This window comes from Prionailurus bengalensis, chromosome A1 (assembly GCF_016509475.1).
Source record: "Prionailurus bengalensis isolate Pbe53 chromosome A1, Fcat_Pben_1.1_paternal_pri, whole genome shotgun sequence".
Lineage (NCBI taxonomy): Eukaryota > Metazoa > Chordata > Mammalia > Carnivora > Felidae > Prionailurus > Prionailurus bengalensis.
Genome location: NC_057343.1, coordinates 157,382,731 through 157,399,197, shown reverse-complemented (window position 1 = coordinate 157,399,197; position 16,467 = coordinate 157,382,731). Strand labels below are relative to the sequence as shown.

General features: G+C 34.0%; 1 protein-coding gene across 1 annotated transcript in view; it reads right to left on the bottom strand.

Annotated features, from left to right (window-relative positions):
* The window catches only part of SLF1 (SMC5-SMC6 complex localization factor 1), an 81,120-nt gene that overhangs the window by 34,680 nt on the left and 29,973 nt on the right, over window positions 1-16,467 (bottom strand). The window contains exons 6-12 of the mRNA XM_043593667.1: window positions 15,450-15,593; window positions 13,189-13,335; window positions 11,745-11,891; window positions 10,764-10,886; window positions 9,610-9,663; window positions 8,506-8,664; window positions 6,522-6,685 (exon numbers count right to left, since the gene is read on the bottom strand). Coding sequence (XP_043449602.1) covers window positions 6,522-6,685; window positions 8,506-8,664; window positions 9,610-9,663; window positions 10,764-10,886; window positions 11,745-11,891; window positions 13,189-13,335; window positions 15,450-15,593 — 938 coding nt within the window. The remainder of the gene's footprint in view (window positions 1-6,521; window positions 6,686-8,505; window positions 8,665-9,609; window positions 9,664-10,763; window positions 10,887-11,744; window positions 11,892-13,188; window positions 13,336-15,449; window positions 15,594-16,467) is intronic.

The window sequence follows — 16,467 nt, the reverse complement described above, 5'->3', positions numbered from 1 at the left end:
CACTTCCCTAAACACCTTCTTTCTGACTCCCAATGAACCCAATTGTTTTGAAATGAAATCTGGGTATTTGTTTATTAAAAAGTCTACTTGTAATTCCACCTCCTATTGTATCAATTAATTGATCTGAACATTTATTAAGCATTTATTACATTCCAGATATTGTATAAGACTAAGGATAGAGATGTTTAAAACTGAGCATTTAAGTGAAGAGATGGGAAAACATTATGCAAATGGAAGCAAAAAGAAAGCTGGGGTAGCAATACTTACACCAGACAAAACAGACTTTAAAACAAAGACTGTAACAAGAGACAAAGGACACTACATAACCAGAAGGGAATAATCCAAGAAGAAGATATAACAATTTTAAGTATTTATGCACCCAACATAGGAGCGTGAAAATAAATAAAGCAACTATTAACAGACATAAAGGAAGAAATCGATAGTAATACAATAGCAGTAGGGGACTTTTAACACCCCGTTACATCACTGGATAGATCAGACAGAAAATCAACCAGGAAATAGTGCCACTGAATGACACATTGGACCAGATGCATCTAAAAGATATATTCAGAACATTCCATCCAAAACCTGCAAAATACACCTTATTTTCAAATGCACACAGAACATTCTGCAGAAAAGATCACGTTAGGCTACAAAAAAATCTCAACAATTTAAAAAAGATTGAAATCATATCCCGCATCTATTCTGACCACAAAGTATGAAACTAGTAATCAACCACACACACACAAAAAAATTGGAACACAAATACACAGATGTTAAATAACATGTTACTCAACAATGAATGGGTCAACCAAGAAATCAAAGAGGAAATAAAAAAATACGTAGAGATGAATGAAAATAAAAATATAATGGTCCAAAATCTTTGAGATACAGCAAAAGCTGTTCTAAGAGGGAAGATTATAGCAATACAGGTCTATCTCAAGAAGAAAGAAACATCTCAAGTAAACAACTTAACCTTAAACCTAAAAAGAACAACCAAGCCTAAAGCCAACAGAAAGAAGGAAATTATAAAGATTAAAGCAGAAATAAATGAAATAGAGACTTAAAAAAAAAATCAATGAAACAAGGAGCTACTTTTTTGAAAAGGTGAACAAAATTGACAAACTAAAAACAGGACTCAAACAAATTCAGAAATGAAGGAGAGGAGTAATAACAATTTAAACCATAGAAATATAAAGGACTATGAGAGTATTATAAAAAATTATATGCCAACAAATTGGACAACATAAAAGAAACATAAATTCCCAGAAACATATAACCTCACAAAATTGAATCAGGAAAAAAAAGAAAATTTGAACAGACTGATTACTAGCAATGAAAATCAGTAATCAAAAATCTCTCAACAGGGGCGCCTGGGTGGCGCAGTCGGTTAAGCGTCCGACTTCAGCCAGGTCACGATCTCGCAGTCCGTGAGTTCGAGCCCCGCATCAGGCTCTGGGCTGATGGCTCAGAGCCTGGAGCCTGTTTCCTATTCTGTGTCTCCCTCTCTCTCTGCCCCTCCCCCGTTCATGCTCTGTCTCTCTCTGTCCCAAAAATTAATAAATGTTGGAAAAAAAAAAATTAAAAAAAAAAAAGTTAAAAAAAAAAAAAATCTCTCAACAAACAAAAGTCCAGGACCAGATGATTTCGCAGGTGAATACTACCAAACATTTAAAGACAATTTAAAACTTACTGTTTTCAAGCTATTTCAAAAAATAGAGGAGGAAAAAAAGCTTCCAAATTCATTCTGAGGCCAGCATTACCTTGATACATACCAAAACTGGATTAAGATCACAGAAAAAAAAGAAAACTCTAGGCCAATAACTGATAAAGATGTAAAAATTCTCAACAAAATATTAGCAAACCAAATTTAACAATACATCTAAAAAACAATTCATCACGATCAAGTGGGACTTATTCAGGGGATGCAAGAGTAGTTCAATATTCACAAATCAATCAACATGATACATCACATCAACAAGAGAAAAGATAGAAACCATATGATCATTTCAAGAGACACAGAAAAAGCAGCTGACGAAGTACAAAATCCATTCATGATACAAACCCTCAACAAAGTAGGTATTGAGGGAACATACCTCAACATACTAAAGGTCACTTATGAAAAACCGACAGCTAACATCATCCCTAATAGTGAAAAACTGAGAGCTTTCCCCCTAAAGTCAGGAACAAGACAAGGATGTCCACTATCACTACTTTTATTCAATATAATACTGGAAGTCTTAGTCACAGCAATCAGACAAGAAAAAGAAATAAAAGGCATCCAAATTGGTAAGGAAGAAGTACGACTTTCACTATTTACAGATGATGATGGGATACTATATATAGACGATGTTAGGGGTGCCTGGGTGGCTCAGTCAATTAAGCAACCAACTTTGGCTCCCGTCATAATATCATGGTTCTTGAGGTCAAGCCCTGCATCGGGCTCTGTACTGACAGCTCACAGCCTGAAGCCTGCTTCGGATTCTGTGTCCCCCTCTCTCTCTGCCCCTCCCCTGCTCACGTTCTGTCTCTCTCTTTCTCAAAAATAAATGTAAAAAGAAAAAAAGAAAAAAGAAAAAAGAAAATGTTAAAGACTCCACCAAGAAACTATAAGAAATGATAAATGAATTCAGTCAAGTTGTAGGATACAAAATCAATATATAGAAATCTGTTTTATTTCTGTACACTAGTAGTGAAGTAGCAGAAAGAAAATATTAGGCAACCATTCCATCCACAATTGCACCAAGAAGTATAAAATACATAGCAATAAACTCAACCAAGGAAGTGAAAGAACTGTTCTTTGAAAACTATAAAACACTGATGAGAGATACTGAAGGTGATACAAAGAAAAAGCAAGATATTCCAGGCTCATGTGCTGGGAGAACCAATATTGTTAAAATGCCCACACTATTCAAATTAATCTAAAGATTTAACGCAATCCCTACCAAAATATCAACAGCATTTTTTACAGAGACAGAACAAGTAATACTAAAATAGAACCACAAAAGGCCCCAGTAGTCAAAGAAATCTTAAGAAGAATAAAACTGGGGGTGCCTAGGTAGTTCAGTTGGTCAAGTGTCTGACTTCAGCTCAGGTCATGATCTTGCGGTTCTTGAGTTCGAGCCCCATGTTGGGCTCGGTGCTGACACCTCTGAGCCTGGAGCCTGCTTCAGATTCTGTGTCTCCCTCTCTGTCTGTCCACCTCCCACTCACAATCTGTCTCTCAAAAATTAGTAAACATTAAAAAAAAAAATTAAAAAAAAAAAAGAATGAAACTGGAGGTATCATAATCGCCGATTTCAAGATATAGTACAAAGCTGTAGTAATCAAAAACCATATGTACTGGCACAAAAGAGACACACAGATCCATGGAATAGAAGAGAAAACCCAGAAAGAAACCCACAATTATGTGGTCAATTAATCCATGGCAAAGAAGATTAAGAATATATGAGAAAAAAAGACAGTCTTTTCAACACATGGTGTTGGGAAAACTGGACAGACAGCTACATGCTAAAGAATAAAACTGGACCACTTGCTTACACCACATGCAAAAATAAACTCAAAATGGATGAAAGACCTAAATGTGAGACCTGAAACCATAAAATCCCTAGAAGAAAACACAGGCAGCAATCTTTTTGACATCAGCCGCAGAAACATTTTTCTAGCTATGTCCCCTAAAGCAAGGAAAATAAAAGCAAAATTAAACTACTGGAACTGTACCAAAATAAAATGCTTGGATCTAGCAAAAGAAACCATCAACAAAACAAAAAGACAGCCTACTGAATGGGAGAAGATATCTGCAAACGATATATCTGATAAGGGGTTAATAGCCAAAATATATAAAGAACTTCTACAATGCAACACCCCCCAAAAACAAATAATCTAATTAAAAATGGGCAGAAGATATGAACAGACATTTCTACAAAGAAGACTTCCAGATGGCCAACAGACACTTGAGAAGATGCTTGACATCACTCATCGTTAGGGAAATGCAAATCAAAACCACCATGGTATCACCTCACACCTATGAGAAAGGCCAAAATCAAAAACTCAAGAAAAAAACAAGTGTTGGCAAGGATGTGGAGAAAAAGGAACCCTTGTACAGTTGGTGTTAATGCAAGCTGGTGAAGCCACTTTGGGAAATAGTATGGAGGTTCCTCAAAAAATTAAAAATAGACATAACCATATGATTCAATAATTCTGCTCCTGGGTATTTGCCCAAAGGAAATAAAAACACTAATTGGAAAAGATATATGCATTGTGTTTACTGCAGCATTATCTACAATAGTCAGTGTATGGAAGCAACCCAAGTATCCATCCAGAGATGAGTCAATTTCTTTACAATGGAGTATTACTCAGCCATAAAACAAAAAAACAAAAACTCTTGCCATTTTCAACAACATGGATGGATCCACATGGTATAATGTTAAATGAAAAAAGTAAGTCAGAGAAAGCCAAATACCACATGATCTCACTCATATGTGGAATTTAAGAAACAAAATAAATGAATAAATAAACAGACAAAATAAACCAAACTCTTAGATACAGAGAACAAACTGGTGGATGTCAGAAGGGAGATGGATGGGTAGGTAGATGGCCAAAATAGGTATTGGGAATTAAAGAGTACACTCACCATTATGAGCACCGAGTAATGTAAAGAATTGTTGAATCGTTATACTGTATGTCTGAAACTAATATAACACTGTGTGTTAACTATACCTGAATTAAAAAAAAAAAAGCCTTAGAAAAACTGGGCATCTACTCTTGAAAAAGTCAGAAGCTGAAGTGAGTGACAAACAACTTAGAGAAAAGGGCAAGAATTATGAAGTGGCATCTGAGTTATAAGTTGAAGTATAATTAGGAATTGGCTAGATATTCATGGGGTTCAGGAATAGAGGTATATTTAGGCAGAGAAAACATAAGAGCAAAGGGATAGGAAATGAAAAATAGTTTAGTTACTGAGCACATTTGGGAAAATAATGAAGATGAGAATAGAGCCATATACAGCAGCTAAATCACAAAAGGTCTTACATGTTTTGCTAAGGAATTCCAATTGTCTCTTATAGGTGATGTGTCAGTTAATGGAAAACTTTTATCTGGGAAATGACAACATTACTTTGGTAAGAATATACTGAGGTACTTTGGAAGATAAAGGGCAAAAAGTAGAATCAAGATCAATAAAGCAGGTATTGCAATAGTTTACATATGAAGCCATGAGGGCTTTTCAATAATGACAATAACAGTAAAGATGCAGATTTGTAAATACATAACCCATATATCTTCACATTTTATACAAATGTTGGACTAGTACTGGTGCTTTAGAATTGTATTTATATCTCAGTCACCTTCAAAAGTGAAGGAACTGGCGCCTGGGTGGCTCAGTTGGTTGAGCACCCAACTTCTTGAGTTTTGCTCAGATCATGATCTTAAGGTTCGTGAATTCCACCTTCTGCAGAGCTCTGAGCTGACAGCAGGGAACCTGCTTACAATTCTTTCTCCCTCTCTCTGTGCCCTTCCTCTGCTCACGTGTGTGCCTATGGTCTCTCTCAAAAATAAACATTTTTTTAAAAAAATGAAGGAACTGCTTTTTTATTTATCTTTTTATCCCCAGATAAAAAAAAGATATCCCCTATATGTTGCACAGTGCCTGGCTCCCAATAAGTACTCAATAAACACTTGTTGAAAGAATTAACAAAAAGCATGCTAGCCAGGTGTTAGTTCACTTCCAATATATCACAACCTTTATATCTTTATATAATCTCAAAGATATAATCTTTATAATCTCAAAGAGATAATCAAAGGTCTAGCCTTTGCCTGGCTAGTCAAGCATCCTTTCTCTCACCGTGATGGAGTGTCCTAAAACTGAACACTTGGATAAGGAAGTACTTTCCAAACAAAAGCAGGCTACCAGATACAGGGAGCTATCAGAGAAGAAAACAAACAAACAAACAAACAAACAAAAAAAACAAAACAAAACAAAACTTCATGGTTTAGTACAAAGAAAGAGAATTAAAAAGGATTTCCAGAGAAACATCTTTAAGACAAAAAGAAGAATCTAGGAAGAAAACATGCAGAGACACAAAAGGAATGACTCTTTAGGGAACACTAATTTGTTTCAAAATTCAGATTTCTAGCTAAAAAAAACCCCACAAAACACTGTAAGAGAGAATATATACAGATACCAATGTTTACACTTTTGATGACCAAAATTTGATGATCTCCATATTCAATAAATTTTAATTAGATTTTAAAACAATATATACACATATAATTTTGTTAAAAAAATCAAAACAAATGATTTGCTTTTCCTATTTCATTAAACTTCTTTCTTTTGTAAAGAAACTAAATGACAAATATGACCAATCTAGACTTGACCTTTTTGTGAGTTTTAGAAGAAATACAACATATTATACACACACATAAACTTTTTCTAACATGAAATGTACTTCTTTCATTTTTGTCTAAAACATATATAGCAAAATGAGATAAAATTAAGCATCCTCAGATGTCAAATTCCTTACCTGATAAGCACTTCTATGAGAGACCATGCTCCTTTCATACAAGTTGGACACTGAAACAGCTCTAAGTAATATCTTGACATGGCTGGGGACTTCCAAGGAGGATGTAGGTGAAGAAGAGCAGACAATATATGAAAGTATCGGCCAGAAAATGTATCTATGTTATCCTATTGTTTAAAAATAAACAAACAAGTAAAACGCTACAGCTAAAAATTCACTTTAACTGTTCCTCTAGCCTAAAACTGTAATAACCATGACCTTTCTTCCCAAATAGATGTATTTGGAAGTTATTATATTTAACTAATTAAAACACTGCAACTGAGAAAGACACACATTCTAAATACGTTTCTATACATTAGGTAATCCCAGCTATTGACACTAACTTATATGAAATGTCCACTCTACTTTTCATGATTATAGTGAGATTAAGAGTGCCCAAATGTGACCTGAGAGGAATTAAAGGTAAAAAGCTTTTCATGCAATATGCTTAGTTATCACCAACATTAGTCTGACATAGCTTACGTTTGTTATTTCTTCAAACTGGCACTATGATGAAGAACATAATTAGAAAGCTACCTTTGAGAAGCTGTTCTTGCTGGTATTCACAGTTTAAGGAATGTGTTTATTGTCTGCATATACTATGAATAAAATGATTACCACTGTACAAATGGCTTTCCTGATCATTGTTATCAGATTTTTATGTTAGTTACTTTACCGCCACAGAAAAAATCAGATAAATTTTTCCTAAGAGAAAATTATCTTAGAGATTCTAAGAAAGTAAATTAGATCACTCAAAGTAGTACCCAGAAAATAGTTTAAAAGTACCTAGAAAATAGTTTAAAAGTAAAAAAGAAATGGGCCGCGATCTCAAGTCTTGGACTCGCTGGGATGCACCAGAGAGATCTAACACCCAGTCCTTATATAGTCTTTATGAGAAACCAACCTTGTGCCTGCAGGAGATCCACGTTCCCACCTGGACACATGTGGGAAACCAGGCCTCCACAAAAGTGCTGCCTCCTAGCTCAACAATGGGATTATCTAAAAGGAAACATGAGGGAGGTAGTAGCCCTCTCTTCCCTCTGCACCTTCTTCTGCATCACCTAGCCTAAAGTTGTACCGTCCTCCACCAGAGTAGCAGAATATACTTCTCCCATCCCAAACCAGCATCTGAAGGATTGCAGAATGACTCAAGTTCCTTAGTGCATTTGTAAAACAGCTCACCCAGTGAAGACAATGAAGATTACTGACAATGCTGCTCTGCTTTTTCTGACATCCTGTACCAGGTAAATCGTGTTTTTAAATCTTATGCTATAATCAGCATAATTTCACCTCTTGAATTTGGATGAGTTCTGGGACATAACCAAGATCAGGCTGTAGACATCTAAGAGTGAAGGCCAAGGCCTGGATCCTGGTGAACTCACCAAGACAATTCACTCCTGTGAGATGCTCCTGTAGCAGCCAATCAATGCTCTCTTTTGTGCCACCAAGTCCTTGCTGTGTAATTTTGAATTCTTATAAATTCATTAAAGTCCCATTTTGTCTCCCATTGCTGTGTTAGTTCTATGGGACTAATAGTAAATTGTGAATTTTTAGCAAATGTTTTGTAATAACTCCAAATACAAAATATACGAAAAAAAATGTAATATATGGCTACAGCATTTCTTATTAAAATGAGGGAGGGGCACCTAGGTGGCTTAGTTGGTTGAGCGACCTACTCTGGATGCTCAGGTCATGATCTCGCAATTGATGAGTTCAAGCCCCACACTGCCTTGCTGTTTTCAGTGCGGAGTCCACTTCATATCTTCTGTCCCTCTCTCTCCGCCCTCTCCCCCACTTGTGCTCTCTCAAAAATAAAACATTTAAAAACAAATAAATTTTAAAAATGAGGGGAAAATACTGAAGAGACAAACTGTAAATACATAAAAAATGAGAATGTCCGTATTTTAACATTCTCTGAAAGATTATAAACCCCTAGGACTACTCTTACCTGCAGAATGTTCTCTAGGAGAGCATGAAGAAGGCATACAGGGGGGATATAATGTGCCTGTAATGAGGAAAGCTCTTCAATCGCCTCTTTAAAAAACTGTCCTTCTATGAGACTTTCAATTAAATTTAATACACCTCTGGGAAATTCAGCATTTTTAGCCTAAAAAAAAAAAAAAAAAAGATTCAAGAACTCAAAACAGAGAAAAATCTGGGGAGCAAATCAAATTAGTAAGGAGACTTATTTTTCCTATCTGTAAAATGAAGACAACTCCTGCCCTCATGACTTCACAGGATTGTTACGTGGTTCAAAAAGATTATTTATATGAATGTGTTTTATAACTATAAGGTACTACAAAAATACACATTATTAATTGATTTACTTTTTATTCTCTGTTGCCTTAAATAGTAAGAGGAAATACAACCACTAAAGGAAAACTTTAAAAGGCATTTCCAAAGTATGGCTGATAATGAGGAGACCTCAGAACTAAAACTACACATAGTTCTTTAGGTGCAAAATTATTTTTTGGTTTTCTTTAAGCTTACAAGCAAACTACATCTATTAAGATATACTAAAGAGATTAAGATGTCACCAAGCACAATCAATGTTTGCAAACAGTTACAATTGCTATTGTGTCACAGAATCACTCTGAAGATGCACATTAATATAACTCTAAGAGTTGAATGACCCCTTGGTCAAAATATAACTACAATGAAATACTGTGAAAGACTACATGAGATAAATTGTAAAGCAATGAATAATATAAAGGAAATATGTACTTTGATAAATATTAAATTGAAAATTTAATATGGAAGTAGTAATCATAAAAGCTGGGAAATGTGAGAACAGGGGTATATAACTCATCCATGATGAGCACAAGGTAAGTTTGTAAGTCTCATTATCAGTTTTTATTATCATATACAATTTTTTCAAAGCTTTAACAGAATATTACTTTTTTTTCATTACTGATTAGAGAACGTACATTTCACATTTGATGGCAAGCTTTGCTACACAGACAACACATTCCTTTATATCAAAATAACTAACAATGACAAAACACAAAGTTTATTTTTTGCCCCCATCACCACCCTGCTCCAAGCCCCTTACCTCAATATTGTACACTGGTTGTTTATCTATTCTAATGCAGCTGTATCTGATAGCCTACAAAATAGCAACCATATTACCAAAATTAGTAATTTTTTTTTCAGATAGAACAATACATTATAGTGTATAAAAAAATAAAACCTTGGGGAAACTTACAGAACAGACTCAGAAGCATATTAATAGCTATAATTGATCTGGAACATGCTCTATTTTCTCTTTCTAAACTAAAATAACTTAAAAATTAAAGTCATATTCGCTTTGAAGAACTGAAGAGGTCCACTGTCCTTAGTATTTTAATAATTAGAAATACAAATGGGAAGAACATTTTGTATAAAAGTCCAGAGAATAAAAAATATAGTCATGTTTTCTATACAATAACCATCTTCCTCCACTGTTCTAAAATATCTACAATTGTATATTGGTTTCAAAGATTAGACTGGAAAAACATTTGCAACCAACATAAAAAGAGATAATAATCTGATTATATAATGAGTTTCAGATACAATGATATAAAATAACCTAATGGAAAACTGAAAAAGAATCTAAGTATGCAGATGACAGAAACAGAAATACACAAATGGTAAGTGAAGGTATAAAATATGCTCAAACTTGCTATTACCAAAAGAAATACAAATTAAAACAATGATAAAGCTTTGGCTTCCACCTAGGATGTAGAAGTGAAAAGCCATAAGCCTCTGGGTAAGTGAACAGGAAAAAAAAATTTTTACTCCTGAAGAAGTACAAAAAAAGATCAGGGTCCCAGATCATTAGCAATCTCCTACCACTGGGGGCAGGGCAAGATCACTGAGAAAGCCCTTTCCCCCAAACTCTCAAAAGCTGCCTAAAACTGAGGCTGACCCAGAACAAAGGCCATTATCCAGCCGTCGTCCTCTAATATCAGGCTAGCAAGCATTACTGCACCAAGATACAGCAGTTTATAAACACCCAATCTATCTCTAGCGTCAGTGAGCTATAAATGGCAGAGAATTCAGCTTACTTATTAAATGTCCAAATACATTACTGTTCATAACAAAGGAATAAACTGAGAAAATTTTAAGATACGTTAAATATAATAATGAGTCATTACTATTATTATATTTTGGCTACACCAAAGGAGGACATGAAACTAGAGAAAATTTTAGTACGGCAAGTTCTACCTGAGCTCTATATATGTGCTTCCTTAGGTCATTTTTTATTTCAACAATATCCACATCTGTCCTGACATCCTTGGGATTTGATTCTTTGGCACCATCAGCAAAAATGGAATTCTTCATTTCTTTCTGCATACACATAAAAGTACTTTAGACAGTGGACTAAAGCAATTTCACCACAAATCTAAGTATCATAATGAACAAAAGAATACAAAAACAACTCATTCATGCAGCATTAATCTCAACAAAGACCTTTACGATCATATTTCATGAAAATTACAGAATGAAATAGAGTTTAAAGTAGCAAACATTTTAATTTGGAGAGTTTTACCTATTCCTAATCTTTCCTGGAATCTTTCCTCCACCTCCTTTTTGTTGCCACGGTCACACATAATATGATTCATTATTTGTCTACCTTTATCATTTTTCTCAAGATTTTTCTGAATATAGTATGTAAACATGCTGTAGTTTACATTAATTTGTACCCTAGAAAAATTAACTCAAGAGGGATCCCATTCAAAAGACAAGCCATCTTATCAAAAATAATCTGTATTATACCAGGGAAGAGAAAGACAAAAGCTAACATTTAGATTAGGAATGTATTACCCAAACTACATACATATGTAGTCTCAAGGTATTTTTCATAGGAATTTTAGGAAATTTTTTAGAAATTTTAGCTTCTTTTTTCGGAAACTTTGTTTCTTTTTCTTTTTTGTGACAGGCAAAAAAGAATACATTTTAAAATCCTGACTATTAATTCAAATTTCTTTGTGTATGCATGTAAAAATACTTTCCTTATAAACCAAAGTTAATTATAACATTAGTTATAAATATCACACCAGACCAACTGAAGACAATTTTTTTCCATAAGATGTGCAGGTTATATTTGACACAGCAAGCAATATTAAAAATAAGATTCTATGTCTAGATTTTATTATAGAAGAAACAGAAAAAATGAACTGTTTAGCTGAGCTTACAAAGTTTTACCTCATCTCTATATATGTGCTTTCTTGAGGTACTTCTAATTTTGTTACGTTCAATGTCTTTCCTGGAATCTCTTTCATTTCCTTTTTTGCGTTTTTTCCTCAAAGTATAACTCCTTTGAACATCTTCATCCTTTTTCTTAATTTCCTTCTATAAGTATGTAGACCACAATTAAATCTCAATATGAATGATATGTATTACAAAATCCAAACAAACTCAAGAGTCTGACTTCTTTTTGTTTTAAAATTTTTTTAACATTTATTCATTTTTTGAGAGACAGAGAGTGCAAGCAGGGGAGGAGCAGACAGTGGAAGACACAGAATCCAAGCAGACTCCAGGCTCTGAGTTGTCAGCACAGAGCCCGGGGGTGGGACTCAAACTCACGAACTGGCAGATCATGACCTGAGCCGAAGTTGGATGCTTTAACCGACTGAGCCACCCACGGGCCCCTCAAGAGTCTGACTTCTAACACAAGTATACCCTGTTAAAAACATAATAGTTTTATACAAGAGGAAATCTCATCCATTGTTAAAGTGGGTATACATTAGTAAAACGTTTTAGAAAACAGTTGGGCATTACCTACTACAGTTAAATATGCAGTCCTTACCACACAGCAAATCCACTCCATGGAATATATCCTAAGCTAGAGAAACTCCTGAACACGTGTGCCAAGAGTCATGTAAGAAAATGTTCACACTGTTCATGGCACAACCGTTCATAACTGCAAATACAAACCAATCAAACACACACCAAGAAAATGAAACCCCAAAATTTACTTATATGAATGAATAAAATGGAAAGAAGATAAAGTTGTGAGGGGTGCCTGGGTGGGTCAGCTGGTTGAGCGTCTGACTCTTTCATATTGGTTCAGGTTGTGATCTCACAGTGGTGGGATTGAGCCCCACATTGGGCTTTGGGCTCCTCACTGAGTATGGAGCCTCCTTGGGATTCTCTCTCTCCATCTCTTTCTGCCCCTTCCCCACTTGCATGTGCTTTCTCTCAAAAACCAACAATAAAAAAAATTCTTAAAAAAAAAAAAAAAGAGTTGTGAATCAATTAAACATTATATGCACCACAAAAAAAAAGTCACAGAAGGCTATCAATACCATAAATTATAAATACACAGCTGGCAAAAGTGTAATGAAAAACAAGAAAATAACACAAATGCCAAGATAGAGGTCATCTGTGGGTATGAGGGAGAAAAAGAGGACACAGTTTAGAAATGACACACAGCAGGATCTTACAAAACTGGTAATGCTCTTATTTCTTAACCTAGCTGATGCATAGACAGCAGTCACTTTTGCAGACTTTTAAAATTGTATACAAATGCCTTATAAACATTTTTATAATGTAATTACAAAGAAGCAATTTTATGAATATCATTACATTTGGTAAATTTAGAAAAGAGTTGTAAAATATAAATTATTTTTCATTTAGAAGATCTTACCTGACTTCCATACGTGCACCTTCCTAAGGCATCTCTCATTTTAACAAATTTCAAATCTTTATTGGAATCTCTGAATTTTTGTTTTTTGTGATGGCCAGTCAAAAGAGAACTAACGTTAACATCTTCATCATGATTTTGCTTTTCTTTCTATGTGCATATAAGAATACTTTAGTTAGACTGTGGATGCAATATAGCCTCAACCAATGCAAGTCACAATAGAAACACCTACTCAGGAAGGCAGGTTTTCTGTAACATACATATGAGATTAACTATGGCAAAGAGCCTTGTGAATTGTATAACGTCTTAGTTATATTTGGATGAAGCAGAGAAATACACATTTTTAGTTGAGAAAGGTTTATACTGTGTTGACATATACATTTCATATAGGTACTTTTATTAACTTAGTCTTGCTTGGAATCTTTCTTCCCCTCTCCCCACCATTTATCATGTGACCAGTCAAAACACTATTAGGTTATTTATCTCCATTATTTTATTTTTCCAAATATTTGTAAAAATAATTTTAGACTAGAGATCAAATAGAAACTTGCCATTATTAGGCATATCAAATAAAAACACTTCAAAAAAATCTTTTTATAGAACATAGGTTTAATAATAAACAGAGTAAGAAGTATTAAAACCATATTGTTTATATTCATTTTATAAAGTTATACAAGCATTCTGAATTATATATATTCATTATATTAGTTACGGGCATATAAGGATTCAACAATTCTATACATTACACAGTGCTCATCATGGTAAGTGTACTCTTTAACAAAGTTCACCTATTTCACCCATCCTGTCACCCACCTCCCCTCTGATAATCACCAGTTCTCTATATTTAAGAGTCTGCTTTTTGTACAAAGAAACTTATTTTTAAAAATAGAAATTTCTACCTGAATTTTAAATCCAATATAAATTGATGTCTTTTTCTTAATTTCCCTATCTTTCACAAAATCTCCATTTGATTTTTTCCATGTTAAATAAAAACTAAGTTTATTTTAGTAACTCCATTTTATTTTATTTTTTTAAATTTTTTTTTTAACGTTTATTTATTTTTGAGACAGAGAGAGACAGAGCATGAACAGGGGAGGGTCAGAGAGAGGGAGACACAGAATCTGAAACAGGCTCCAGGCTCTGAGACATCAGCACAGAGCCCGAAGCGGGGCCCGAACTCACGGACCTTGAGATCGTAACCTGAGCTGAAGTCGGATGCTTAACCGACTGAGCCACCCAGGCGCCCCAGTAACTCCATTTTAAATTCCTTTCTATATGTCAAAATTTTTATACAGTGGTTTATAACGCATTTTTCATAGACTGACTCAAAAAGCCTCTTATTAAGACCATGTACATGTAGTCATAGAAAGCAGTCTTATAAATCACATAAATATCAATTATACTTTGGAAAAGCCAGAAAAAATTGCATTAATATTTTAATCTGTTGTAAAGTTTTATCTAATCTCTCCACATATAATTTAAGGCACTGTTCATTTTATGAAGTTCCAAATACTACTTCAAATGCTCTTTGTAAAATTTCTGATGCAGTAAAAGATGCAGTGAAAACAAAATTTTTAATTTCTTTCTCGTCACATTTAAAAACATTTTAGTTTAGGTTAAGTAATAATAATTACTAGGTATAGAACTTGGTACATCAACTAAAGAGTCTGTTTTATAAAACACAATATGAAATTGAGCATACTTAAACATTAGCTATTCTAGGATAAAACTAATAATGCCTTTTTTTGGTTGCTGCTATTTGAAAAATATTACATGAGAGCCACATACATGCTTCCTTAAGGTACATTTCATTGCTCCAAGTTCAAAGTACTTCCTGTTTGTTTTCCTTACTCAAAACAGAATTCATTTGTATCATTAAAAAAATTTTGTTCTGTATGCAGCAAAATACTAGACTTCAGATCATGAATTATGAATACACATATTGCTGACAGATAAGAGTCCTTTATAAGAAACACATCCATATTAAAAATACAGGGGAATTTTAAGTAATTCTCATGTGCTGAGAACACACTACATACTAGGAACTGTGTGTTTCTATATGCATATATGCATTATTTCAATAAGAGTCTGAGGAGACATAGGGCAGTATCTTGGTAAGCTCAAATCACACACAATAAAACATAGAGCTGGGTTCAAATACTAGCTCTGATTCCAAAATTTGTGTTATTTCTACATTGCCATATTGCATCTCAAACAATTACATAAGAACCAGAAATATACATTTTTGGCCCATAAAGTTTTACCTGGGTTCTATGCATGGTCTCTTTTAAGGCACCTTTCATTTCAAGAAATCCCCTATCCTTCCAGAAATCTTTGTTTTTTTCCTGATTGCTATGTTTATTCCAAACAGAATTGGTCTGGGAATCTTCATCATTCTGAATTTCTCTCTGTACGTATATATAAATGGTTCAGACAATCAGTTAAGTATAATTTCAACATTATGTACTTTTTTATGTTAACCAAATGTATCTATAATTGCAAAATCCTTTAGTTAATAGGTAAAATGCATTCTCCTATATCAGAAGTTATTACCAATAAATTCTTTCCAGAAAAAAAAAAAAAAACTTCAAAACAAAGGTCCTAATAAAGTGATTTCTGTGTATCTCCAAAAAATGTAATGCTTTGTTGGTCTAGCAACAATTAATCCTTTTTATGAATAATCATGAACAGAAGTATTTTATCTCATTCCTGACCAAGTTAAAGGTATAATATAGATAGAAAAGTTTCAGATTATAGATTACATGCCAGATAATTTTTCAGCTTTTTACTGGTAAGACTTCTCATCGGAAAGTCTACTACATACAAAGAGGAAAAGAGGCTTAACAGATGAATTCACAGCTCCTATTTTACTTGAACAGAGATAAACAATCATTTTTACCTAACTCTATCTCAAATATTTAAAATTTCTCTTGCCAAGAAATCCAAACTGAATTCATAAACCACCTACCAATAATGTTAAAGACATTTGCATATGTACCTATACATAGAATTCTAAAAGTTTAGTGGGGTAAAGAGAAGGAAGCAAAGATGAGTTCCTAACAGATCCCACAATGCCCTTACAGAAGAGTATTCAGAGATTAACTACCTTTACACTGAGACTAAAGAATCACTGTCCTCTTAAAAAACAATTATGATAGAAATTGAAATGGGTAAGGCCTATGGTATCATCTTTGGTTCCCTTTCACTTGTACTGGGATTCCTGTGTACACAGACGGTCCTTTAAGCAGGCTGCAATCTTCCAATCAGAGAAGAATTCCTGGG